Source organism: Seriola lalandi, unplaced genomic scaffold, assembly GCF_002814215.2.
Source record: "Seriola lalandi dorsalis isolate HSWRI2012SDOR001 ecotype SW California unplaced genomic scaffold, Sedor1 jcf7180002054518, whole genome shotgun sequence".
Lineage (NCBI taxonomy): Eukaryota > Metazoa > Chordata > Actinopteri > Carangiformes > Carangidae > Seriola > Seriola lalandi.
In genome coordinates this window covers 362,159-389,968 of record NW_019525071.1, presented here as the reverse complement: position 1 = coordinate 389,968, position 27,810 = coordinate 362,159, and the positions used below count along the sequence as shown (strand labels likewise).

At 41.4% G+C, this 27,810-nt stretch overlaps 1 protein-coding gene across 11 annotated transcripts in view; it reads right to left on the bottom strand.

Annotated features, from left to right (window-relative positions):
* Positions 1 to 246: 246 nt before the first annotated feature.
* rims1b (regulating synaptic membrane exocytosis 1b) overlaps positions 247 to 27,810 on the bottom strand; it is a 76,290-nt gene continuing 48,726 nt past the window's right edge. For 2 of the 11 annotated variants that reach the window (XM_087175911.1, XM_087175912.1), the window contains exons 13-30: positions 27,290 to 27,443; positions 24,934 to 25,087; positions 24,434 to 24,550; positions 23,908 to 23,970; positions 20,770 to 20,889; positions 19,931 to 20,020; positions 18,156 to 18,233; positions 17,559 to 17,624; positions 16,923 to 17,036; positions 15,549 to 15,643; positions 14,511 to 14,614; positions 14,206 to 14,363; positions 10,065 to 10,282; positions 5,233 to 5,377; positions 4,545 to 4,657; positions 3,534 to 3,635; positions 3,165 to 3,304; positions 247 to 3,046 (exon numbers count right to left, since the gene is read on the bottom strand). In XM_087175911.1, coding sequence (XP_087032037.1) covers positions 2,828 to 3,046; positions 3,165 to 3,304; positions 3,534 to 3,635; positions 4,545 to 4,657; positions 5,233 to 5,377; positions 10,065 to 10,282; positions 14,206 to 14,363; positions 14,511 to 14,614; positions 15,549 to 15,643; positions 16,923 to 17,036; positions 17,559 to 17,624; positions 18,156 to 18,233; positions 19,931 to 20,020; positions 20,770 to 20,889; positions 23,908 to 23,970; positions 24,434 to 24,550; positions 24,934 to 25,087; positions 27,290 to 27,443 — 2,250 coding nt within the window. In that variant the 3' untranslated portion in view covers positions 247 to 2,827. Of the gene's footprint in view, positions 3,047 to 3,164; positions 3,305 to 3,533; positions 3,636 to 4,544; positions 4,658 to 5,232; positions 5,378 to 10,064; positions 10,283 to 10,452; positions 11,144 to 11,935; positions 13,933 to 14,205; positions 14,364 to 14,510; positions 14,615 to 15,548; positions 15,644 to 16,922; positions 17,037 to 17,558; positions 17,625 to 18,155; positions 18,234 to 19,930; positions 20,021 to 20,769; positions 20,890 to 23,354; positions 23,433 to 23,907; positions 23,971 to 24,433; positions 24,551 to 24,933; positions 25,088 to 27,006; positions 27,064 to 27,289; positions 27,444 to 27,810 lie in introns of those variants that run through there. The other 9 variants (XM_087175921.1, XM_087175913.1, XM_087175914.1 and 6 more) reach the window with 9 other exon arrangements.

Below are 27,810 nucleotides of genomic sequence, written 5' to 3'. Positions count from 1 at the left end.
CTCACTGTTCATCTGTGCGTTAACAGTGAAACATTTGTAATGTGTATCTAAAATTGAACATGGTGCCTCTCTGCCGAGATGTACCAGTGCACCAAGAGATCCCAAAGTTTTTCAATATGACCTCTTGACATTATGTCATGCAGGCTGAGAGTATAATAAAACACACAGACACACACGCACACACACACATACACACACAAAAAAAAGACTTGATAGACATTGAATTGAAGGCGAGTTCAGAGTCAGTTTTCTTCCACACATTCTTTTTATTTGTAAATAATAAAAATGAACTTTTTTTTTAAATATAAAACATACACATCATTTGAGCCACATCTGTTATACAAACAAGAAATGTTGCAGTGAATGCTTTACTTTTTTCTAATTTTCTTTTTGTTTCAGTGGAACACAGAAGTTGTAAACAATCAGCATTTTTTTTCCTGTTAATACTGACAAAAATAAAATAAAGAAAGAAAAAATAAAAAAGGAAAAAAAACCCAGCTTCACCGGACAATGAAAAGAAAAGTCAACTCTTCTGAAGTGGGGCTGATCGTGGCCGGGTTTCAGACACTGGTTTAGAAGCACAGAGAAGTGTTCAGACAATGACTTTCGGAGCAGTGGTTCAGACCTGTCGTTTTTGGGGCTGTGTGTTTGAGTTCAGCCGGTTATGACCCTGGCCTCGTGTTGTCCCACTGCATGTGGTCCCCAATCATGTATTAATCACTGCTCATTATATAACTTGGCCCCTTTGCAATTATCACTCAACCCAATGAAAACCCAGTGAGTGGCTGCTGAGTATTTACAGTGTATGACTCTCTGTGCATCTGCATTTATTCTCTATATAATTGAACAGTTCATGTGATAGCATATCTGAAATCATTATGTTGAAACATAATTCATATTTCCATATAAGTAGATCTGATTTGTACATATTTATTCATACATCATCTCAGCCCCTTGGAGGTATACTATGATGTGGAACAACAGTAAGAGGGGCTGTGAGGTCTGCTCAGTACTACTGTACAGTACAGTACATCTTCCGGAGGGTCGAGGAAAGACATCAATGTAATTGTGGGATTTAGTTTGAGAGACATTCAGCACCGGACTGAGGGACGTGGAATAGACTGCAGTTGAGTTCAAATGTCGTTGCGTAATGGGAATGGCTTCGGTTTCTTGGTTTTATCTCTTTAATATTCAAGTACGAGCAAACTGTACAACTGCATGCAACATACAAGTGGCCCTACAGTATGTGGAACTAACACACGTATCTAGTTCAGTATCTTTTTTTCTGTATCTGTTTCGTTTTACAAAAATATGCATGCAGCTTGGAACAGGTTCCAAAGTCATGCTGGCCCCAACTCTTTCCTGGTGAGAGGAGTTTGCGGGCCAAACGGAGGATGAGCATTGGTGTTTGGTGTCCTGACAGATTAGTCTGATTGGTTATTTTGACATTCACAGAGATGCACAAGGGAAACTGTGAGCGATTCTTCTCTTCTGTTTGTTTGTGCGTTTCCTAATATCTAGACAAAGAAATGAACCGAACCAGTGACGGGAATGTTACTTTTTTTCTTTTTTTAACTACATGTTTTTTTCAAAAAGTTAGACTTTTTGTTGTAAAAAAATCAAGCTCTTGTGCTTGTGTTTAAATTTCAAAGAATGTAAACTAAGGGTTGGATAAAAACCTTAAACGTGCTGGGGTGAGGGACTGCACTCCCCAAAAGATGTGAAAAATTAGACCGTCCTATCTTGCTCTTGCGAAGGTGAACAAAGATTTCTCTTTTCATTTTTTTTTTACAGTGATGTTGTACCCTTGTGATATTTCAAAGTGACATAAATTTCATTTATTGGTCAACCTCTTGAGAGGCCTAATATACATCTATACAAAGACGACTGGCCTGGACATTTGCCAGAGGTGGAACAAGGAAAACAACTTTGCACGCTAATCGCACTGTCAAGTGTAAAAATCTAAGCTGTGTTATCATCACCAGCAACCCCCCCTGCATAACACTTGCAGACATTTAATAGTTTTTATATCCTTTTTTTTTTATCTCTTGTGTTTTGTTTTTTTCTCTCCATGCACACACCAGACTGACAACATTATCATGAGCATTTTACGCACTGTAAAAACATTTTGTGCCAGTAGTAACAAAGGGAAAGAAATGAACAACAAAGCAAACACGCTAAAACAGTGTGGCTTCAGAGCAGCCATGGTAAACATATTGAAAAGAGGATCTTTCGACAGAGAGAGGGACCAGTGATGTGGCTCCAAGGTCGAGGCACCAGAAGAAGGCCCTGTGCTTCCAGACTGAATTCCAACGTGTGAGCACCCTGCCCGGGGGCAGGCGTGCCGGCAGTCTGTTGGGGTTCTGGAGGAGGCCACTGCAGCCACCTGCAGGTGTGGAGGGTGATTACCTCTGTCTTGAGTCCATACATTCCGATGCTTACATACATTTCTTTGCTATTGTTGATTCGGTTAAAAACCACCCTGCTTCATTTTTGATTCTCTGACACTTTTTCATCTCCCGTCTCAAGAGCTACTGCTTGTTGTCTGTCGACAGCCCTGCTTCTTCAGCATACACAGAGAAAAACTATAAGATTTTTCATTGAATGGATATGAAACACTGAAATGTGGCACTTTCTACAACAGACAAAATTAACCGCAACAGGAGTGATTGTCAGATCTCAACAAAGCTTTCTCATTGTGACTGTTTCTGATTGTTGTTGTTCTACATTTCCGCTATATATATATATATTTTTTTTTAATCTCTCTCACTCTACTGTATGTTTCATGAGTTTGTTACTCGCCGAGCGGTGTAGAGCTGTTGGTCCACTAGGATCGAACCCCCGGAGGTCCGGAGGAGCTGTCGAGTGACGACTGGGAGGCTCGCCGAGTTAGGGAGGCAAGTGTCGGATCCACCAAGGAGGATGGTGGGAACAACTTGTACCAACCAATGACTGTGCTTGATAAGTCCAGTTCCTCCAATAGGATTTGTGCAACTCCCATGAAGCTTTTGTGATCCATGCGGCCGTAGTCTCCCCAAACAATCACCTGGAAGAAAAATCATTTCTCTCAAATTACTCAGCTCTACTTCCTCCTGCTGAAACAACTGATAGAATTTAGAAATAAAGATTTTACTTTCTAATGACGGAACATATCTCATTCTCACCTGTAAGACTTTACCCTGTGGGCTTTCCTCGAATAGCAGTGCTTGCTGGTACAGTGGGTCAAGTGTTTTCCGTGCAATCTTGGTTTTCTTTTTGGCTACGTATGCTCCATTATTCAGCAGATAGACCTTGACATATGGAGCTGAAGACGAAGACAAAATAAAAAAGCCATTAGTGGCGAACACAGCACCTCGCCAATATAATCTAGATCAGACCTCATGGCTTGTTCTGGAAAGGAACAGCACAGTGCAAGCTTTGGCTGAGTGTACGTACTGGATTACAATGCATGTAGGGTGTGTATTTTATACGTATGTGAAAAAAACAGAGGGATTAGTTGCTCTTCAGCATCTAAATGTAGGTCAAGTGCTTACCAGGGAGAGATTTGGATCCTGGCTTTTGTACGAGTCCTCGAGCTCTGATGACTTCCACCTCCAGCTGACCCTTTTTCTCCATCATACCAATCTGGATGTCACCTGGGAGACAGATGAAGATGAGAAGAGGATGATCAGTTTAAAAACAACAAGAAGGGATCAATGACGGCACGTGGTGTAGGGCTGAAAGTTTCAGGAAAGATAAACCTAGTAGTGCCGGCACACTCAGGCCATAAACATACATGATCAAGGAACGCAGCACATTTCACTCAGCGCTTCATCAGGTTCATAAAAAAGTACGATCAGAGGTTTGAATATGTGACAACAATAACAACACTCTGATTTGTGAATATTTGCAATCTTAATATTTTACTATACTGTAATACATTATGTTATACAATATTATATGTTAATATAGACATAAAAAAATATCTTATTACTTATTATTATGTTTTTCTTAAATTATATTTTCTATATATTTCAACCTTTATCTACAGGGACAGTGTAGAGAGACAGGAAAGGCAGGAGGGAGAGGGAGAGGGAGGGAGAGAGAGAGAGAGAGAGAGAGAGAGAGAGAGAGAGAGAGAGAGAGAGAGAGAGAGAGAGAGAGAGCGAGGATGACACGCAGCAAAGGGCCAAGACCAGATTCAAACCGGGCCACTGTTTTAAGGACACACTTAACCAGGTGAGCTACCAGTGTGGCCCATCTTGTTATTCATCATACATTATATTACTACGCTGTTATAGTATATTACTGTTATGATTACATATAAATACAATACTATAGTCTGCTGAATTGGTACTAGTTATCACACTAATATGTCACTTATCTTATCTTATAGAAACATGAAAACATGAAATAGGAAAACATACGACAGAAAAACAAGATTATAAATAAAAGGGATAAGAGAAAAGGAAAAATACAAAAAATGATTAAACAGAAAAGAAGTGACACAAGAGAAGAGAAGAGAAGAGATGTCATCGGTATCATTAGCATCACCAGTATCTTACCGATAGCAGGAGTAGCCAGTGTTTGCCTGCCCACTAACTGAGCTGGTCCCAAACCATCCAGGAAGTCACTGAACTGACTGCTGGCACCCAGATTCACACCAGAGAAGATCAAACTAACACACAAAACAAAGAAATATAGATTTAAGTATGATAACAAAATGAATATTTTGTGACTGTGTACTGTGTATTGTACCACCAATATTCAATATCAAATCTGATTCTTAGATTTGTGGTTTTTATCTTCTGCATCACTTGTGCTGGTGTCTGTACACAGTCAGCATAGTTTGACACTTCAGTGCTCATTTGCTGCCTGTCATTATTTACAGCATGTAAAACATCCAAAACTGCCCAAGTGAGATAATCCATCACAGAAAACACCAGACAAAGTTGAGCTTTTTAACAGTCTGTTCATATACAGTATTACACTGTTTACTGTCAGTCACCTGACACATGCAGGGAGAAATGGAAGTCTCTGCCTGGATATGCTGAACATGTCAGCACACAAACTTCACTGTCACGTCCATATTGTGTTAAAGGTGTCATAGTCGGATGGGACAGCAATTAATTTGAAGCTATAGTCGCTTTAGCAGTGTAAAACTTGCAGTTTGAAACCAGTGGAGACAGATGCAGAGAGTGTGTAGATGGTTCAGGGAGAGTAATCAAAACAGGAAGAGAATGGTTTACTGACTTCCCCTCAGAGTTGTAGCTGTTCATGCTGCCATTGTTGGACTCTCTGCTGGGCTGGCGGCTCATGTTCCTGGTCAGCTCCACTGCCATCCCAGTCTCTGTGCTCCTCTGGATGGGTGCACCCTTCTCCTTCTTACTCTTCCCCTCTGGGTGAAACAAGAAACACAGGGAAAAATCACAAAGATGTAGTCAGAGATGCTGCTGTAGTTATTTTTCACCTTTATTTATTTTGAGCCTGTGCTGTGCTAATTCACTTCAGGGTACATGTGAGTACAAAAGTAGTGGAAAAAAAAGAAATGCTGCAACACTGACTCACAAAATTAAGTGGACACATTTTAATCCCTGTCGTATCTCCATCAGCTTGACCTGACAAAATATGTGAAGTTTGGAGAAAATTTGCAACCATTACAGGGGAGTGGTGTCAATCATCCAATCTAATTCTTCGCAGGAAAGCAAATAAACATATTTCCCAAATCAAATGTTTCTTTTGAACTTTTGATTTGCCTCAAAATGTTTAATTTAGAACATGGAAAATCACAGAGGATTAAAAGAGCAATTTCTTTTAACCCTTATTCTCCATGATATCCTGACTTTCAGTCACTGGTATGTGTCAAAATCAGGATCTTACATTTCCCACAATGCATCTAAAAAGCAGCTTTTGCTAGACCCATTCTACCTTGCAAACAACCACATCCTCAAAACTCCACAACCCCAGTTTGTAACAGAAACTTTCTGTAGGTCTCAGGGTTGTTTTTAAACCACAAAATATGTTACATTCAAGATTCAAGCTTCAATTTAATGATCATTATGCAACACAAGATTGTATAACAAAATTTCAGATGTAGTCCCTTTATGCTACTCATGAAAACAAAAGTTACATAAATGAATGAATAAATAATCAGCTATGTTCATGGTAGAGTGTGGAGGGTGATTTCAGTCGTCTCACAGCCTGAGGAAAGAAACTGCTCCAGCGTCTGGGGGTACGGCAGCGGATCCTTCTTGCCAGACGGCGGCAGGGTGAACAGGCTGTGGCTCGGGTGGGTATTGTCTTTTAGTGTCCTTTGGGTTCTGTGCAGGCACCTCACCTCACTGATATCACTGATGCCCCGTAGATGGTACTGATGATGTTCTGGGTAGTTTTAATCAACTGCTGCAGAGCCTTCATGTCCTGGGCCCTGCACATCCCAGTTTGTGATGCTTTCTATTGCTCCTCATAAAAGTTAACAAGAACTTGAGATGAGTAGAGTAGAGATGTGTGATGACCATGACAGGTTCTCTACAGTGTGGATTCCCAGGAACTTATAACTGATCCACCTCAGATCCACTGATGTAGCACCTTGGTTTCATCGATATTGAGAAGTAGGTTGTTCTCTGTGCACCACTCCGCAAGACTGTTGATTTCCTCTGGATAGGAATTCTCTGTAGTCTGGCTGATGATGGTGATGTTGTCCACAAACTTGACAAGGGAGTTTATCTCCATGTCTGGTAATGCAGTCGTGGGTGTAGAGTGTGAACAGGAGGGGCCCGAGCACACAGCCCTGAGGGACTCTGGTGTTGAGCACCAGAGTGCATGAGTTGTGTCTGCCAATCTGAACTGTCTGGGGTCTGTTTGTGAGGAAGTCCAGTGTTCAGATGCAGAGGGGTGGTACTCAAGCCCAGAGTGCTAAGATTGATTGTGGCTGTGCAGGTGGAAACACTTTAATATGACAGTGATATAAATGTGAGTAGGCTTAATATCATCAGCAACCTGATTGGCACGTTTTTCGTACAGGTCTTCAGTATCAGGCCCAGCAGCTTTACTCATATCCACTCTCACATCTGCTGTGGATACTGACAGTGGCAGCTCCTCTGGAGGTGCGCTCTGCTGATGTCTCTGCTTCGCCCCCTGATGCCAGTCTTATTCTGAAGCTCTGTCCTAACAGCTGACCATCTGATAGAGCCCAGACTTTCTGGTTGGGGAATGATTTTATTTTTTTTTTAATCGCATAATCATCAAGACATCTGGGTGGCAGCATCTCTGAACATGTGCCAGTCTGTGCACTCTAAACAGTCCTGTAGAGCTGCTGTAGCTTCATCCGTCCAAACTGTAACGGTTTTTACTGATGGTTTGACATTTTTTATCAGCTGAGAGTAAGGTGGTAGAAGAAGCAGGGAAATATGGTCTGAAATATGGTCTGAAACATCGTAAAGTTAAACATTTGAATAAACATTGTCCAGGGTATTTCTTGCCCTAGTGCTGGGTTTTAGGTCAAAGAACTCTGAGGTGTGTTTGATATAACAGTTGTTTGCCCCCTTACACCACTTCTGCCCCACAGAATGTTTGATTTAGATAAGCAGAGAGTAGCAGGATTGAGAGAAAGATTTCCTTGTTGTGGTTAAGAAACAGAAAAATATTATTCTGAAAAAGACTAATTTCCAGAACACTTATTACTTCCTCGAACCATTGGTGGTCCACTACAAAATATTCCACAGATCCAGGTGAGGACTCTCTTGGGGCACGGCCAAAGTCACACAAATGTCCTGCAGAATCCAGCAATCAGTAGTAAACAGGAAATTGTTGGGTAGAAAAACAACCCCAACACTGTGTGGCATCTCGGACTGGGGTGCGTCCACCTTTCGACTCATAGTATTGGCTCCTACAGTGCAAAGAGAAAAACGAAGCTGCATCTCTGAGACTGCTATCCTCTCTTGTATATGCTGACTGAGGCATGAGCTGACTCAACAAAAACCTGTGATGTATGTAACCTACCATAAACTGTTAGCTACCTATTACCTCCTAATCACACTAAAATAATAAAGTTTAAAAACTCAACAGAAGTGTCCCTTACCTGCGTTTGCTCTCGTCCATCAAGAACAGAAAACACTCAGATTAAGGTTGATCTCTATACTATCTCTACTTCCTCTCTCTCCTCTCTACATCAGGGAGAGAGCGTAAGAGAACCCCTTAGGCCCACTGTTCTTTAATAGCTTTTTATGTCTTCTTTTACCATGAGTCTTACACCACCCCGTGGTAAAAGTGGATGCCGGACTCAGACCAGCCAGACTCTTGTTCTTGTGTGAGTGGGAGCTGAGCCGCGAGGGGCTCTCAGCTGGCCACGATGCTCTGAAACTCTCTGAAACGTATTATTTAGTTGTTTGTTTTTACAACAAGCACTGGGGCAGCAGAGGTTTGGCCTTTACTGAAGAAAAAGACGCTTGCAATTTGTGGTTCTTGAGTACAGTCTGGTCCTAAGAACAAATCGTTTCAATTACATGTTGTGAAATTTTGAATGTAGCAGGACAATTGTGTTGTTTTGGAGATTAGTACTGCAGGCAAACTGAAAGTATGTAAAGCTGTATGGTAAAATAAGTTAACGAATCAAGTGAAAAAATCAGGTTGTGTATGAAAATTATGGTCCAGGTTAAAAACAAAAGATCAGGGGTGTCGCGTAGCGCAGTGGGTTGAGCAGGCGCCCCATATATAGAGTCCACAGTCCTCGCTGCAGCTGGCCCCCGGTTCCACCCCCCCTTTGGACGGCCCTTTCCTGCGTGTCATTCCCTCTCTCTCTGCCTCCCCGTTTCCTGTCTCTCTACTGTCCTGTCCAATAAAGGCACAAAAAGCCCAAAAAATTCTTTAAAAAAAAAAAAACAACAAAAGATCAGCATCCTACACCAACCGCTCCTGATAAACTTCAGTGTCACCGAGACGCTGATCAGGCTTTGTCATCCAAACATCACAGAGCAGGCAAGATACATACACAAACGCTGTCATTACTCATGCGTGTATAATCTGCCTGATTAACAATCAGCCTGCTGCCAGACAGAACTCATCAGTGCCCTGCTTGTAAATACGCTGTGCTACAACACCAAAGGACAAAAATTCATGGGTGTACAGCGTGAACAGGAGGGGGCTGAGCGTGTTGAGCACTAGAGCGCTTGAGGTGTGACTGCCAATCTGAACTGTCTGGGGTCTGTTTGTGAAGAAGTCCAAAACATCCAGCTGCAGAGCGTATGTTTCATGGGGGAGATTGTTTCGAATGCTGATCCGACATCAACAAACAAACGGCAGTGGAGAAGGCATCGTCTCTGGATCTGCTCGTTCTGAATGCAGGCTGGTGAGAGTCTGGCTGGCTGGGATGCTTTCTTTGATGTACCAACCAACTTGAACCAGCTTCTCAAAGCACTTCATCAGTATGGGGGTGAGTACCACAAGACTTTTTAGGTTCTCAAATGAAGATTGATCTCTGTACGTCCTCTCTCTCCTCTATATTTCTACATCAAAAACATGTTTGTGCATCTTTTGTCAAACTGATTTTGGCTCTGATCTCTGAAAGGTTGCATGTGCACTCTCCTGTCCTGGTTGTCAAGTTGAAAACAACCAAATATAAGTAACCATTGCAATGCGCTACCATAGAAGGATAATTTATTAGGCAAATATGTTAAATTTATTCATTATATGACAAGAATAGTTAATTGTAAGTTTGAAGCAAGTCAAACAGCTTTAGTTTAAATGTGTGTATTTCAGGATTAGGTTTAGTGAAGGTTAAGCTAAGGCCTTATGTTTTTGAGAGAGCTGATAGTAAACAGAAAGTCGTCCATCACTTCAGTCTACACACCCAAGAGCCCCTATTAGCTCCATCCCAGGGCTTAGCAGAATGTTGTTTCTGTCTACCACCATCATCAGCCATTAGCAACCAGTGCGACAGACTGAGACACAGGAAAATCACACAAAAATGTCCCTAAATATGTGTAATATTTTAGTGTGTATCATATTTTTTTGTAGAAAATTGGCCACGTTGATATCACACATAACCAGTGCGATGTACAGACACCGGAGTTTCCATGGCAACTCACCAGGGCCGCTGATCTGTGAAGTGCTGCGGCTGCGACGGTTGCCAACGATGGCCACCACCCGCGCACTGAGGCTGGAGCGTCTCTTCTTGCTGCCGCCACCCACCATGCCCAGCGCAGTGTCTGATTGGCTGCCGTCGGTGCGCTCCTGGGTGTAGATCTCTCCGCTCACGCTGGAGCTCTTCAGCATGCTGCGGCCCATCGACGATCGCATCTGCCGACTGGAGAAAGAAAACAATGCGTGACATTGTGATCTGTTGTAAGGAAGAGAGGAAGTGATCATGGTCTCTGTGACTTCCTCTATACTGTACCTGAGTTTTAGTAGGACACAAAAACAGCCTGGCTGATAAAAGGTGGTAGAGGATGATAACTGTAACATTTCAAACTGACAGTGGTTGAAAGATGTTTAATAAAACAGTTAGTCAATCAAACAACAGATGAGTAAACATCTGGAGTCCCATAGAAGGGAAATGATGATGCGATATTCCACTGAATAACTGAAACTAAGACAAAATAAACATAAAGTACAGCTAAAACCAAAATAGTATTTGGAGCTTTGATGTTCAGTGTAACATAATTGTGTCACTTGTACCACAACTCTCGAGAAAAAGATTTAGATCTTAAGAGACCATCCTGTTTAAAATCAAATAATAGAATAAAATGATCTCGCAGTCCACAGCTAATAATTATATCATGTATTAAAGTTCATTCTTCTCAAATGAGCCACTACACCAGAGCAGAGGCTGCCCAGTGTTCGGTGCTGCCTCCTAGGGGCTCGCAGGAGCCGCCGCATGTCCATTCCCTCAGAGGTGGTCATGGTGCTGCAAGAAAGCCCAGCTACGCTACCCCTATCATCCGTACTCTCCACTCCCTGCGGGCCCCTGACAATTACAGACCAATGGCCCAGAGGAGCCAGGGAAGGGCTGGGAAGGGGCAGGGTGGTTTGAGGCCTTTCCACCGTCCTCTGCAGGGGTGTTAGGGAGGGGCGTGCAGCAGAGGGGTAGGTTGGGAGGGGAGGATCAAGGTCTGGAGGGTGGAGAGGGTCCAGGCAGTCACAGCACAGGATGCATGCAAGGATGGATCTGAGACATGCAGTGGAGGGGGATGCACAAACACACAGACACACACAAAGGAAACAAGGGCCACATATAACAGAAATCACAAACACTATTGTACAAAATGTAAAATGATGATTTTCTGCTTCTGGCTGAAAATCTTGAGATTTGTTTTTCTTTTAAATTTGGACTGTAACTACACATATATATACTCACCATTATGTGATTTCAGAAATATACAGATATCAGTAAATCAATGCAAACAAAGTAAGGCACCAAATATGATTTCTCTATCTATGCAAAAAAGCAAATGATTGACATGTGTGGCATCCAGTGAATTATTTGAAATTGATTAGAAATATTAAGCAGGGGGAAAAGGTTGAACAAAGGGTTTGATCTGTGTGACCTCACACCACCTCTGTCTCCACTCCTCTGTATGTACTCAGTCACTTCTCCAACTGCTCATAAAACTGGCCTGAAGCAAAGTGAGAGTATCCAATGAATACAGATATTAATATCCCACTCTGAGTGAAAACTGACCTGAGGCCAGCCATCCATCACTGGATTACTAATTCATACCCCCTGTCTCTCTAAAAACTGACCCTTGGTCTGAATAATAGATAAGCTTTATTATAGGCCTTCTAAAAAAGACTGACTAGTTTTTATAAATGGACACACACTCCATTGTGTGTGTTTGGAATTCCAACCTGTGTTTTCACTGTTTCATCGCAGCCTCATTACAAAACACACACACTCCCCTCTCACCTAAGAAGCTGATCTGACGCCAGCATCTGCACACCCAGAGCCATACTGTTCATCTCTCTCTTCATTCCCCTGAATCTGTCTGTACATAAATACTGTAGCCATAGATGTAAGTGTATTAACATTTTCCCTCATATGAACAACTGGAAGCATGAACTTATTATTTTAATAATATACAGTATATTAAAACAATTTTTTCACATATAAAAGATGGAGATGATCTTACACTTTTTGCTGGAAATAACATGATGATCGAAGAGGACCCTGCACACTCTTCTTACCTTGAGTGTACACTACATGACAAAAGTATGTGGACAGGGCTGTATGTGGCAATGTTTGATGTAAGGCTAATCATAAATCAAGCGATAATCTTTTAGATAATCAAGTTTGGTGAAGGACAAAGTGAGGTCCATAAAGCAATGGCTTTCTCTTCGTCTTCTCAGAGCTCCGACCTCAACACCAGCAAACACCTTTGGGATGAAAGTGTGTCAAAGGCTGCGGGGCTCTGCTTTTAATATGCTCTATTTGGATTGATCTGTGGCAAAAACCCCCCTCCTCTCTGCTGCTCTCAGACCTCAAAACATTAGCCGGCTAATAAGCTGCACTACATCACCACCTGGCCCACCAAGGACCACTGGGATAGGGTCGTTTGTCCCTGTCAGCACACTGCTACTGGTCAGCCAGGAACGAGCTTTGTGTGTGTTTGTGTGCAAGAAGAGAACATGGGATTTTTTGCTACAGTTTTTTTTTTGTTGATGTTGTTATTTAATTTAAAATTATAGTTTTAGTATTTCTGTAAGTAATTTGTGGTTAAAAGGTCTGATGATTCTTTTTCTAAATTTACATTCATTTATTAACAGATTTCTAATGGAGAGCTGGGACTATACCTGAGATCTGTTTGCCTCATAAAAAGGAAAAGACTGAGCTGAAAACAATTAAAGTGGATTTTTTTCCCCCTATGACTTAATAAAAATTTTATTCTAGAGTAAGTTCAATTTTGTCTTGTTGACAACAATCCTATGTAACACCTAATTTTCTTTAGAGGTTTTGCAGGGATTTAAAGTTACGTAAATGTGGGATATAGGTTTTAAAAGGATGGTCAAAAATCAATGCAGCAGAGGGTGAGATATGTTCATTTTCATCCTTGTATCATTCAAGCTTCAAAAATCCTAAATCCTAAATTTCCCATAATGTACTGTATGTGCATCTTTCATTAGACTTTAACTGCCTCTAAACATCCAACATCTTTCAAATTCCATCACCCCATTTGTAACAGATGTTTTATGCAAAAATTTGCAGTAAACCCAGGTTCTAAAAACCTTGATGATAGAACATAATCAGATACATTTTTATCAAACTTAATGAAAACTCCTCACGACTGACAGAAAATACTGCTCACGACAAGTAAAAAGGTCCTCATATGTAAATTCAGCAGAGCCCCCCTTTAGCCTTGTTTAGGACTCAGACATCCACAGTCCCTATTTAAATCAAACTACTCGTCACAACCAGATGTTTTCATATGAATGAGACTAACTGCACCTCAACAATAAGCAGAGATGAGCAGGAACACCACTCTGCAGCCAGAGGATTTAAGCTCATCTCTGTGTCAGTGAGCGTCATCCTCTAGTGCATTTCAGTAAAACCCTGAACCCCCCAATAAGTTCAAGGGGCACTGCTTGACAGCCTGTAACCCTCCTTTGGAAGGCGCAAGCAAAACAGAAGATAATTTCCCTACAGAGATCAATAAGGACCTGCCTATAATGGCTATCATCAAAAGTTTCTGCTGTTGTCTTGGGGGTTTAGGGATTCTAACCTGGGGATCCAGACCTGGTCGTACAGTGAGAGGATGGATTATCTGTCATCATCAGTGAATTCAACATTCGGGATCTTATGCTCTTTACCTGGACTCCCTTGTGTCTCCTGCTACAGTGTGTCTTCTGCGCTTCAATTCCTCAGAGAATCGTCTCTTTCCCGCTGCCCTCCTCCTCTCCTCCTCCCCGTTCACCCCCCATGAGATCCTCCTGTCTTTCTTCTCCTCCTCTAATGACTTGGATCTGAGTTTTTTCAATTTGTTTTGATTCCCACCATTCGTTTTATGTATCCATGTTTTGTGTGAGTTGTGTGGACAGAGGAGAGAGGGCATGCAGAAACATGCAGGCATGCATAAATAAAACAGAGACACACAGCGATTAGCATGCAAAAAACAAACATAATCTCAATTACCCAAACATTTAGGCCTATTTCAAAATAGGGTGAACTGACCGACATCCACAGCACCCGTTACATCTAACCTGAACACAAAGTATTACTGGCCAATGAGGACTGACCTGAGTCGCCCCCCGGGTCGTTCTGATTGGATAGACATGTAGCTGGTGCTACTGAGGCGGGAGGCACTGCTGGCACGGGAGAGGGCGGACACATCGCTCATATCGCTGTCTGATGATCTGGCTGACACGTCACTGCTTGGCCTCTGATCTCGGAACATCTACAGACAGAGATGAAGAGGTCGAGGATGATGGGAGAGAAATTATGATTTTGCTCAAATTAAGGTTATAAAAATAGACATGTATCATTCATTTCAAGTGCAAGAGGAGGAGGAGGTAGGGAACCAAAGAAGGACACGGACGCTGACCTCCCGTTTGGTCTTGAGGTCCGTCTCAGGGTCGTGGGAGGCTGAAGGCCGATAGGAATGTACTTTCATCGGCAGCTGTCGGGTTCGCTCCTCTACTGCAAGGGCTGAAGCGAAAAAGACGAATAAAAGAGTAAGAGAACGAAAGAGAAAATCAGAAAAAGAAAACAAAAACCAGAATACGAAATCAGAAACAATGGTGTGTTCCCAATAAGAGAGATTACATGGAATAACTGGAGAATGCAGGATCAGGTTTTTGACACTAGATGGAGCATGATGTGTGCTGATACATCAGCTGCTCACATAATGGACGTTTGGAGGGTCTGGGACAGAAATTCTCACAGTCAACCTTTGCTTCTAGGTTGGGTTTTAGGAAAGAGGGGCTAGACTAAAGACTGCGACCGTCTATACATTAATCCTATTTAGCAAACCCCACCCATCTGGCAGCTAAACCAGCTATGACAAGAAAGAAAGGGTATTTTTTAAAAAGCTGTTCCAAGGAATTGGGAATGCTGCAGGAAAGAAGAATCATTATGGTTAATACAGGCAGATTTGTGCAATCATAACTCAACACTCTCCAAACAGTGAGCTGATAAAAATGTTGATACACACTTTTATGTCACTGCATAGGGTGCCCTGACCATGTAACTGGTAGAGCTTGTCTGAGCTGAACGTCCCTAAGTATTGTCAGTCAAACACCTCCCACCAAAAACTACTCATTTTCTCTGTTTTTGGGAAGAAAATTAATTTAAAATAAGCTTTTGATTCAAAACTGACAATCTGTTATTAAAATTAATTCAATTTTCTATGTTTTAATCAAAAAGACACAAAGCTCAGGAAGCAAAAGGTAGTGTCACTGACTTGCTGTATTTATTTCATTCATACTTTGTGCTTTGTTTTTAAAGATGGAACAGCTTTATCTCAGTTTGAGCTCTCCATCAGTGAACCTAAATAATTTTCAGAAACTAACTCAGCATGATAATAGGTTCTTTGTTTTTGTCAGGTTAAAAGACATGAATTCATTGCTCACACACAACATACCTTGCTCTATGCTGCTGCTCTTGGCAGGGAGCTGCGGCAGCTGCCTGCCCCTGCGAGTCCCCGTTGGAGGAGAGGGGCTGCCATGAGGGTGTGCTCTGACATTCAGGAACATAAGGACACAAGGAGAGAGGAAAGGCCACACAACAACGTACTGTTATAACTGTATTCATCACTAATTGAAGTGAGGCTAAAAACAAAATCATAGAAGCAACAAACTGATGGTATCAAAGGTCAAGTTGGGAGAGGAGTGAATCAGAGTCATCAAAGGTGTGGGAGAAGTACAGAAGGTGCCACTGAACGTGTTTATATAGTACGTATTGTATCGCAGTATTTATACATATTCCAGTTACTGTATTATAATGTTGAGATGGAACTTTTTTTTTTTTACATCCTTTTACATTCACAAATTTCTTCCTGATTGAGCCACAAATTTAAAAAAATCACATGAACCAGTTTACCTCTCAGAATGAATATGATTTTTGCTTCTTGAGATATGATATATACACTTCATTTGGAAAGTGTTCAGACCCCTTCACTTTTTCAAATTTGTTATGTTGCAAACCTATGCTAAAATCATTTCATGTCTTTCCTAATAGCCCATAATGACAAAGCAAAAACAGGATTTTAGGGATTTTGCTAATTTATTAAAAAGGAAAAACATGACATAAGTCTTCAGACTCTTTACTCAGTATTTAGCTGCAGCATCTTTGCAGCGACTTCTTGGGTGAAACACGACAAGAGTCCTGGTTGTTCCAAACTTCTTACATGTAAAACTATGAAGCCACTGTGCTGGGAACCTTCAGTGTAGCAAAACATTTGTAGCCTTCCCCAGATCTGAGCCTCAACACAATCCTGTCTCTGAGCTCTGGAGGCAGTTCCTTTCTCCTCATGGCTTTGTTTGTGCTCTGATGTGCATTGTCAGCTGTGAGACCTTATATAGACAGGTGTGTGCCTTTCCAAATCATATCCAATCAAGTGAATTTACCACAGGTGGACTCCAGTCAAGGTGTAGAAGCAGCTCAAAGATGATTAAGAGACAATGAAGAACCTGAGCTAAATTTCATAGCCAAGTGCCTGAATATTTGTCAATGTGATATTTCAGTTTTTCCTTTTTAACACATTTTCAAAGAGGTTCTAAAATTCTGTTTTTGCTTCGTAATTTAGATGTATTGGGAGTAGATTGATGAGGGAAAAAATTTATTTAAAAGGATTTTAGCATAAGGCTGCAACACAACAAAATTTGAAAAAAGTGAAGGGGTCTAAAGACTTCTTGAATGCACTGTACCTGTGCATACAGTGTTACCACACTCAGTGTAATGGGGGAGAAGTCAACACACAAGGGAGCAGAGGTGTAGCACTGGCAGTAGCATGCACCTGTCTAGCCGTGGCGAGTTTGGGCAGGACCCAGCAAGGGCTGTCTGGCCAAAAGGCCTCAGTGGGCCCCCTCTCCCCCTACTGCCCCTCAGGATAGAGGTGGGCTGGATACGACTGCCATCAGTGGGCAGGCACCAGGAAATAAAAAGAAATGAAAACATAAAACCATATAAATACAATAAAATTAAATCAAATGGAAAATAATACAACGTTGGTCTTTTCTGGGCTCTATGTGTAAAACTGTTGAAGCTGTGCAGCGGTCCATGATGAAAAGCACAGACAGTGTGCAGCAGCTGCTGTGGTTAAAGTCAATCAATCAAAAAGGAGTTGGTGAACTCTACATCAACACACAAGGAAATATTTTCAGATTTCCATTACCGTGGGCAAAAAGAAAAGGCTTATCATTAATGATCTAATGATAAATACTTAATTGTGAGCTGTTCATAGCCCGTGTGTTTCTTCACAATGTTCTGAGGAAGCTATCTGATTTTCAGAGGACATTCAAGGCAATATTCCAAATTTGACAACCACATGGTCAGACATCATCCCTCCAGAGAGTGGAGAAGTGGATGACAATAATGAGAGGAGATGAAATAAGGTGAGTGAGTGAATGAATAAATGAATGAATGATCTTACCTGTCCCCCTCCAGGCTTTTTTTGCTGCCCCTGTGACAGTTTGGACTTGATGAATTGCTACACTGCCTGTTTCGGCACACAGCAACCACACAGAGAGAGAGAGAGAGGAAGAAAGACAAACACGATATGGAGAATGACGCGCCACAGAATGGTAAAACTGAATATTGGTTTATAATGTATGTTGGACATTATGTTAAAACCTCAAACTGACACTTAATGGTTTGGTTTTTGTGGTTTGTAACAGCAAGCTGTGAACTGCACATTCAATAAACTTTTTTTTTTTTTTTTACCGCCAGAAACAATGTTACAGCAAAAGAAGTGCTTTCAAGCCAGAGAAGTGGGGAAATTCAGAACAGGTGCTCAGCAGAAAGAGCAGGTGCAGCAGAATAAAAGAGGGATTACACAGCCTTAGACCACAAATATTTACAGGAAAAGGAAAAGAAACAGTGCTGTTCGCGAGGTCTGTGCAACGCTATCGTCTGCAGGGTGAGTTCTAGGCTACAGGACAGGCTTCGAGACGTGGGGTCAGGAAGGTAAGCAGGCGAGCAGAGCTGTAGCGCAGTGTTTGCACAGCAGAGGGGAGCAGGCTTGGTATACCTGTCTTCCTCAGGGGCCACATGTTCTACTAAGATCCTGGGACTTGGGGGAGTCTTGCGAGGCAAAGAGTTGGAGCACCTAGAGGAGCGGAGGGGTGGGAGGAGGAGCATTTTGAGGTGGGAACATCAAAAGGCGTCCATCGATTTTCCAACCCAATTTAGATGAAACCACACCCGTATGACAAAAGCCACGACAGAACAACTGAAGCTAACATATTCCTAATGCTAACCGAGGCGGAGGGGGGCGTGTTTTAATCTAAAGTGGGTTGGAAAAAAATACAACCCAGCAGGTAAAGTTGTTAATGAGTAAAGGGACAGTCAAGGCTGTGACCCAAGTAGCAAAATAAATCCGGCCCATATTTTGGGCCCAATACTTGTTCTCTTCTGGCCCAGTTCTACAGCCCCGAATCTGGCCCATATAAAGCATGATTGTCAGATGCTACTTCCACATCTGGACGAGTTCTGGCACACACACACACAGAAATTCTGGCTGCTGTTAGAAAACACCGCATGATAATAGCCGGAATCTACCCAGATGTGGAAGCATATGAGCCAGACTTGGGTTTGGGCATAAATTGGGCCAGAAGTTTAATTTTGCTATCTGGTGCAATTGAGAATTCTCTTACAATTTCTATTGCATAATATCAGCCATAAAAATCAACTTTATTTGAATTGTCAAACATTTGAAGTCATGTCAGAAATCTGAGCATTACAAGCACTTATGAATTAACAAGCTAACAAGATGTTAAACTATACTGGAAACTGAGTTAATGCAGTCTATGCCGTATTTGGGGAAATACATTTCTCAATCTTGTTGAGAATTAAATGTTAAGATCAATTCCACGCTTATGTCTGTACAGTAAATATGAAGCTCCAGCCTATTAGCTTAGCTTAGGAAAAGAGGGAAACAGCTACCCTGGCTCCGTTCACAAAATCTTCTTTAATTCACAAATTAACAGGTTATATTTCATTTGTTTAAGTCATACTAAAACCTAACTATAAAACCAAGAGGCAGATTTTTTTTAACCTTTTTGTTTTTGTGTTGAGCTACAGTAAGCTAACATTAGCAGCAGCTTATCATTTGGATTTTACTGTACAGACATAAAAGTAACAATTTGTGGATTTATGGGAGGTTATGTGAGGGACTGTTCACAGCCAGATGCCATGATTTTTGTTAACTATGGACAGAGTGAGACTGTTTCCCTCTGTTTCCGGTCTCTGTGCTGAGCTAAGCTAACTATACGATAGCTGTAGCTTCATATTTAGTGTAGAAACATGAATGTGGTATACATTTTTTCATCTAACTCACATGAAGAAAATGAATAAGCGCATTTCCAAAAATGTCAGACTGAAAACTGCACTCAGCTAATGTTCCTGGGGTCTATGTACAATACATTCTTCAGCTCTGTAATATTGTCTGTTATTATTTACATTTTTTGCCAGTAAAGTATACATTACTAAATCTGAAACCTACTGGCTTATTTTGTGTCTTCAAATTAAAGACATTTCAAATTCTAAACATCAGGAAGATGTTTTTTTTTTTAATGAAAGTATGCAATGGCAAATTCAGTCATGTATGAAAGGGACAAATGACATGAACTGGCGTGAAGACATGCAGCATAGTAAACCCAAAATGTTGACTGATTCTATCATGTAATGAAGAAAATACAGATCTGAAAGCTGTGACTTAAGTCTATGATTTTTGATTGTGTATTCAATTCTAAAAATGAAATATCAGTATCTTGTGCAAAACGTGTGTTCATTTTCTTTTTATACCTGTCTCTGTCAGGGGAGTGAAAGTTGTTGTCTGGTCTCAGACAAGTGGTGCTGGCACTCCTCACTCTGTCCAACGACGGCTGCAGGTCACTGCACCGCCACAACACAGCAGCAGAGAGAGAGATAAAGAGGAAAAAGAGATAGAGATGGAGACAGGATGTACAAGGACAGAAGATGTAAGGAGGGGAGCCAGGAAGAAGAGATTAAGAATAACGTGGGAGAACAAAAGGGTGATGTGTGGGAGGTAGGAAAAAGAAAATACAGAGAGTCAAAAAAAGGAGGATAATGAAAGGTAATGTTAAAAAAAGAGGAGACAAAGAGAGAAGAGGCCATCAGACAGTGCAGTAACATGTAATGGCTCTGATGCTGTATCTCCATTTATCATAGCCAGTCATTCCTCGCGGCCATACACTGCGAGACCACTCAGATGGAAGGTTGGTGAGTTGCCATGGGAACCAGGTGTAAGTGGGAGAGGGGACTGCTTGTAAGTGTTTGTGCGAGGGACTGAATGAGTGAAGAGGAGAGCAGCCAGTGTTCACATCTGCTCTCTGCTGCATACACTCAAAGCTGTATGTTTGTCACGTCATGCTGCTCTGTGACAACAGGTACTTTCAACAGATGGCTGGCTCCCTGCCATCGCATGACATGGCACATAATGTTTTCAGGCCTAATGCTTTACAAGGATGGCTTAGGAGTTAACTGTGTTTTTATGCTCTGCACTTGCCGGTACATGCTTAAGCCTCTGCTATGTGTTGTCAGACAAAAAAGAAAGTAAGAAAATGTTCTGGGTGGTAAGAGGACAAAGGAGGAGATGGTGTGTGAAGTGGGTGTGTGCTTACCTAACCGTGACCTCATCAGTGAACCTGAGCACACGGTGTGTAAGGATGCTACGAGGCATGGTGCTAACCCCCTCTTGTCTGTGGGGCGGCTTGCTCTTTAGGCATGCGGGGAGGGTGGAGCTGTACGCCAAAGACCCGCGTGCAAAGGGAGGCAAAGGAAAAGAAAAATGACACATGCAACCAACAGAAATAAGCAGACTGATTAAGTGAAGGGGAAAAACACATGCATGAAACCAAGCAGACTTCTTGCAAATGATCAGGAGAGGCACAGAAGCAACAGTATCATTATGGTGCAACATAAAATATGGTTTCCTTCTCAACTCCGTATTCACACCGTTTACTTTATAGCTCAGTGACAAGGAGGATTCTCATAAAATCTAAGATTGGATCACTTCAGAGTCAGAGATGCACCTGCAGCATGATGCTGGTGATGGACAGGACCAGAAACAGCAAATCACTAAATGAACACATACTCTATACTCTTATATAATGAATTATGTAACAGTATAGAGATAGTTCCTCTTGCCCTCCCTGTGGATTGACCCCAAACACATATATCAGGAGATTACATCTAATGCTGATTGCGTAACACAACCTACAGATCTAAAGCCGTCAAGGCAGCATGTAGTGAGGAAACCGAGCTACAGTAGATCCATAAAATGTATAGGAGTCCCATGAAACGGATTAGCGCAGAACAGAGGGAAATGAAGGAAAGAGAGGTCCTTCTGTCCGGTGGTTATGAAGCCAGGGATGAAGCATTACTGAAAATCTGACAGATGATCACGTGCTTTGTATTGCTGGTTCAGAACCAGAAAAAAGTATGCTACACATCAGTATGCTGTCATGTGATCTGCTGCAAATTATGATGTCAGGATCAACATCTGATTAATATGTTGAAAGACGATATTGGTGGTTTAGCATGTTCGAGCCCATTATCTATTACTGACACATTATTTACATTACTTCCCACCATTTCCAAAGCATTGCATGAGTTTTAGACTGATTTCCTGGCAGTTGTTACTATGGACTACTTTAGCAACTTAGTGTAGCAGCTTGAGGCATTCACCAAAGTAATCCTAAACTCTAGTCACTAATATGGGTCAAACTCCAACAACTCTAGATCCTACACTTCCCATAATGCTTCAGTATATTTCTACTAGATATTTTATACTATTAAAGTAAGTATACATACTACTATGTTTGGGATAACTTTGTAAGACCTGACAAATCTCAGGGCGTCCGGATTGCGAGTGTTTGGGGCGCATACCATACAGGCATACTGAGCCCTGAGCAGCAGGTAGGTCCCCGGTTTGATGGACGGCTAGACCCTTTACTGCATACATAACGCAATACAAAACACTCAAAGAATAGCTTAAAAAAAAAGACCTGACAAGGCTCCTTCAGAGACACAGGGGACAATGTATAAATTGTCTAGTTGCCAACTCCCCATTACTAGTAAACTGAGTTTAACATTTTAAAGGTTTAAACAAGACTAAGGGTCTATGCTAGCAGCTCTGTTTATCCGTACTACGTCTACCAGAGAGTGTTGCTTTGAAGTAAAGGCTAATGTCAGCATGGCAAAATGCTAACAATACTAACAACAACAGTGTTATTTTGCAGGTATACTGTTTACCATGTTCACCAGCATGCTAGCATAATTTGCATTAACAACAAAGTACATCTGAGGCTGTCAGGAATATATTTACTCTTTCAAGTATTTGGTCATAAAGTCTGACAAATTGGACCCAGTGATGACACTAAAGGAAAGTTCAGGAAACCACCAAAGCTAGAACCATTCATCCTGAGGAGAAAACAAACGGCAGTCCATCTAATACTTTCAGACATTTCACTGATAACCAAAAATGTCAACCTCATAGTGCCGAGTCATTAGCATTCATTGTTTAGGGAGCATCAATATCTTTGGGACAATCCATTTCACTGTTGCTCAGATATTTCAGTCTGGATCAAAGTGGTGAAACAACTACACATGAATAGAAGTTATGATTAGTGCGTTTAAAATAATGTTTCCCTGTTGTACATTTCCGGCTGCTCAACACCCCAGACTTGAGAGTTAACTAACAATGAAAACAAATGACCAAATTCTCATTATTAGGTCCAGTATTTTCTTATTGTTCAGCTTCTGAAAAAATATATCTTTAGTCAGCGCAGATAGCAGAGCTCCTTTGACTGCATCAGTGATTCCCTGTTTTCAACTGTTTTAAAAAAAAAGTCAGTCTAAAATTCTCTGCTCTGTTTTGACAATGGAAAGAAGTAATGTAAAAGGGTTTTTAATGTAAAAATGTAAAAGATAATGATAGGGCCCTTCAAAGGGTTGCATAACGGAGAGGAAAAAGCAGCACATACCATTTAGCTAGATAAAGTAGCACCATAACAAAACACCTTGCTACACACTATGACCAAAGGAAAAACAAGCAGCACAGCGGTCTGGGAGACACATGGGCATTTATTGCGTTAAGAGAACACTGCCGCAACTAAATGACCCACCAACTCCACAAATGTGTCTGGGAAAGCTGGACAGGCACAGAGGAGGGTACGCTACAATAACTTTTGTGCTAAACACTTACCTGTAAATGTCTTTATGGATACCGTTTACTAACAGGGGCATTTTGGGGGGGAGTGTGTTGCTGTATCTACCTACGCCCCTGGTTGTATGAGTGGAGATCATGCGCATAAAGCAAGACAAGAAAAAAATACAATACACTGCTGTGAGTGAACACATCCAATGCAAAAAAAAAAGAAAAGAAAAAAAGATAGAAATTAATCAAAAGAGCTTTGCCTTCTTTGAGGTCAGCCACTGAGCAGGTGTCTAATCCCCTCACACAGTGATCAGTGTGTTGTGTGTGTTTCTATGAGACAGTCGTGGTGATAGACAATAGTTGGATATGAATTTATGAGTGTGCTACAACTACTTGACGCTGATGTGACACGCTGAATTTGTGTTCATGCAGTTGCACAAAAGCAGACATACACTCAGGATCCATTCAAGATAATTAACACAAAAATATCAACACTGTGTATTAAGATGAAGTTGTTAAAGTATAGTGAGGATGGAAATGATGATAAAATTGTGCATACTATAAAAATAAACCTGAATGGTGATTGTCCTGTTTGTTTTACCTGTTTGTGTGCAGGCACTCAGCACTCCCGCCCCGGATAGACCTGTGCATCTCCAGGACCTCACTGTCATTGCCATGACGATGGGTGAACAAATGAAAAACAACCCGAGAAAACACAAAAGAAGAGGATGGCAACTCAGACAGTCAAAGTGAACTTATGAATGACAGAAACCAGGAAATCATAATTCTGAGATTTCAATCAAGTCTGCATTCAACAATACAGAATGATACAACAAACTCAGCATGTTGCAATGACTAGTTTCAAACTGTTAGTCGTATTAGTAGAAAGTAGTTTGGTAATATCACATTACACACAGTGATTAACCCAAACAATATTCAACTTTTATATAATGTAGGTTAATATAAAGCATGTACACTACTACCACTACTGAATGACTCACTAGTAGCACTGATCCAATGTGTGTGAATCTTGTTTTCTAACATAATTAAAATTAAAAGTGGAACACGCAGTCATAACCCCACACCACAGCCCATGTGGTTCCTCAGAGATCCTACGAACAGGTTACCTGTCCTCAGAGTACTCGTAGTCCGAGTCACCAGAGCGTTGGTGCTCCAAGTGGGAGTCGTGGTAGCGGGAGGGGGAGTGGGAGTGGTGGCGGTTCTGGTGGATCTCATCCAGGCTCCTGATGAAATCAAAAATGTCTAATGAATGTAAGGTTTTTATTTAGGCGTGATATGAACCTTGGTCCATAGTTAAATCATTATGACAATTCAAAATGCCCACACATACTTTTAGTCTGACCTGACGCAATGCAAATCAAAAACAATATGACTGTACATTATAGTGAGGGAGACATTGTACTCTCAAAACACTGAGACTGTTGAAGACCACACAAGACAAAACGTCTGTTTGGAAGAGTAATTACATCATTTCAGTGATGGATATATTAATGTAGTATAGGTTATGCTTCTAGATACTAGCTGACGTTTTTACATTGTTACCACAAACAACACACACTCCTCTGACAGTTCACCAGGTGACCCTGGTACAGTAGGTGGTCCTGACCTTTGCATGGGCACATGTGCGGGCCGTGACCGGGCCCTGCAGGAGTCTTCCCTGTGAGGGGACACTGAGCGGGAGCGGTGCTGGACAGGCCGCTGCTGCTCAGGCACAGCCAGCGTACTGCCACGCTCTCTCTCCCTGGAGTTACGCTCTGCACCTACACACGCACCACACACACACACATATGTACAGAGATCCAGCATGGATGCACACACAAAAGTGCAAAAAAGCCAAATTCATACACAGACACACATTCATCCCAACATGTATGTTGATTCATGGATTTGTATGGATTCAACACACACAAACATGAATACACGCACACGCACACACACACACATACACACACACACACACATCCAGGCATTAGTTGTGTGTCCTTTGATAAGGGTGAACAAGTTGTGAGCGTTGTGCTACTGAGTACTACGACAGATGCCATTCTCTGACAGACTGTAGAACATCACAGCAGGATGTTTTACAGGCAAATGACCAGCTAGTAAACAAGTTAGCTAGCCTGAGTAGCTGACTGTTTCTGCAATGTCTCTGTCAGAGCTGAGATTTGTTTGCAGTTCTTGTTTGAACCTTTATGGAGAGATTGATCTGAGGGACTATTCACCCCTCTTAACCATTGCAATGGCAAAGAATATGTATAGGACCATAGAAAATATATTTAAATATAAGCTTAGAAATAAACAACATATGTTATGATATAGATAATACGAGAAGATTTGCATCATTGACAGTGATACCATCATCTACTGCCTTATTTTTCTTGCTACTTTCATCTTGCTGACTTAAAAACATGAAAAAAAGTTTAAAGATTTTAAAACACCGTTGGCCCTCGAGATTACGAGCTGTAACAAGTAGATGTACAATACAGTTGCAAAGAGGGAGAAGTTGTTTTTGGTCGTCTAGCGTAAATCCTGTTTATTTCCTGCATAGACAAAGTTATGTGACTTGCAGTTGGAGCACTTCTAAATCTTAGATGGACATGAAACTCTTGAATCATGAGTGTAAAATATGGGCTTTGTTGAAAAGAAAAGGTACAAGCCTGAGTACATAAAAATCTTAGTTCCTACCAAGTTAGCTATGAAACATCAGATATATGGTATTATGGTGTCATATCATGTTATTAACATTTTGATGAATTCAATTTTTTTTTCTTGCTCCAGTTCTGATTTCTGCCTCTGACTGCCTTCTTTTCCACAGAAACAACTGCTAAGGCTCATGGGTATTGTGGCATTAAGAGTCATCTCTCAGAAAAGAATTTTACAGTAAAAACATGATTTCTGAGAAGTAACAGCCAGAAGATAAACCTACTGTATAGTATCAGCACAGACTCCTGTGTTTCTGTGTTGAGGAGCATTAATGATATCATTAAATGAAACAGTATAGATGTGCATTGTTAGCGCATCAGGATAAAAAAATAAAAAAAACATTATGACGTTCAGATTAGTTGCAGATTGTGTACAATCATTAAACTTCCCATAAAGATGTGTAAATGTTGAAAGCACAGGTGCACAGCAATAAGTCACAGCAGAAACAGTCCAACAACAAAGCAGTTGTAGTGATTTGACTGGCCAAAATAACACAAACTCAGCTTCTAGTGTCCTTTAAGTGAAGTAAGCGACTTTTGGGCAGAAGCATGCGGGAGAATGGCAGGAGACTTAGTGAAATGGCAGTGAACTACTGTAGCTCTACAGTCAAACATGCACTCAGTGCTTCAGTGTTTCTACAGCCCAGCAGAAGAGGAGAGGTTGTTCACTGCAGCCTCACTGAGTACAGTACACTGCTAAACCTCAGCAGTATAAAGACTGTACACCAAAACCCCAAAACTGTAATTCAAAATCTGCAGTCCGGTAGCAATACGATGATTGCCTTTTGCTGATACAGCAAAGATTAATTCATTTAATTTGGGTGCAATTTGTTCTAAAAAGATACAGTGGAGCCAAAAGGAGGCTGTAAGGTTTGGGAGTAACAGATGGAGCGAGGATGCAAGAAGATGCTCTCTCAACCAGTGCTGGACGCCTACAGGCTACTACAAGGAAATATTCAGTAACCATGCCCCCCACCCACCTTTAGTCACTACCATCAAACCATCATCAAACTCTGTATCAATGATACGATGCGACCCTGCACACGCGCACACACACATACACAACAGACACATACGAGACAGGGTAAGGTTGAGAGGTTCTGTTTCTGTCTCCCACACCAACAGACAGAAAATAGAAAGCTCAGTAAAGGAGAGGTTAGCAACCACACACTCACATACTGTAGGTTCACAAAACAGATATTATATCATACGCACACATATAAACACATCGCCTGTACATGTACTGTGTATAACGAGACATACTCTGTAGTTTCTTGCTGGGGCTGTCTCCGTGGACATGTCTGCGTGGGAGGTACGGAGAGGGCTGAGGCAGAGGTATAGAAGACACGTCATGTGTCTGCAGTTTATACCAGTGAGGAATGTCGTCCAGCAAGGCCGTCTCCAACTCGATCAGGATCTGAGAGAGGAGAGAGAGAGAGCGAGGGTGGAAGGGGGCAGATGAGAGAGAAGAAGAGAAACAGTCACAAACTTGCAACCTGTCGTCACAGACATCTTTTAGTTGTGACAAGTTCAACCAAGTAGTAATTTTCCCTTTTTTGAATGTTTAATCTGAATCATTTTGGAAGCCTGAGGGGTTAATATTAACCAATACCTCACAAGTTTTGTGTAAGATATTATAAGTTTGTGTAGCAGAAAGATGCCTTTTCTCCTTTTCTATCTCATTAAGCAAATCTCCTTTGATTGATTCTTATATTGTGTGAACATGCACTGTCCAGATCCACATGGCTTCATCCTAATTTCTATCCATGGTTTCCATCTGATTC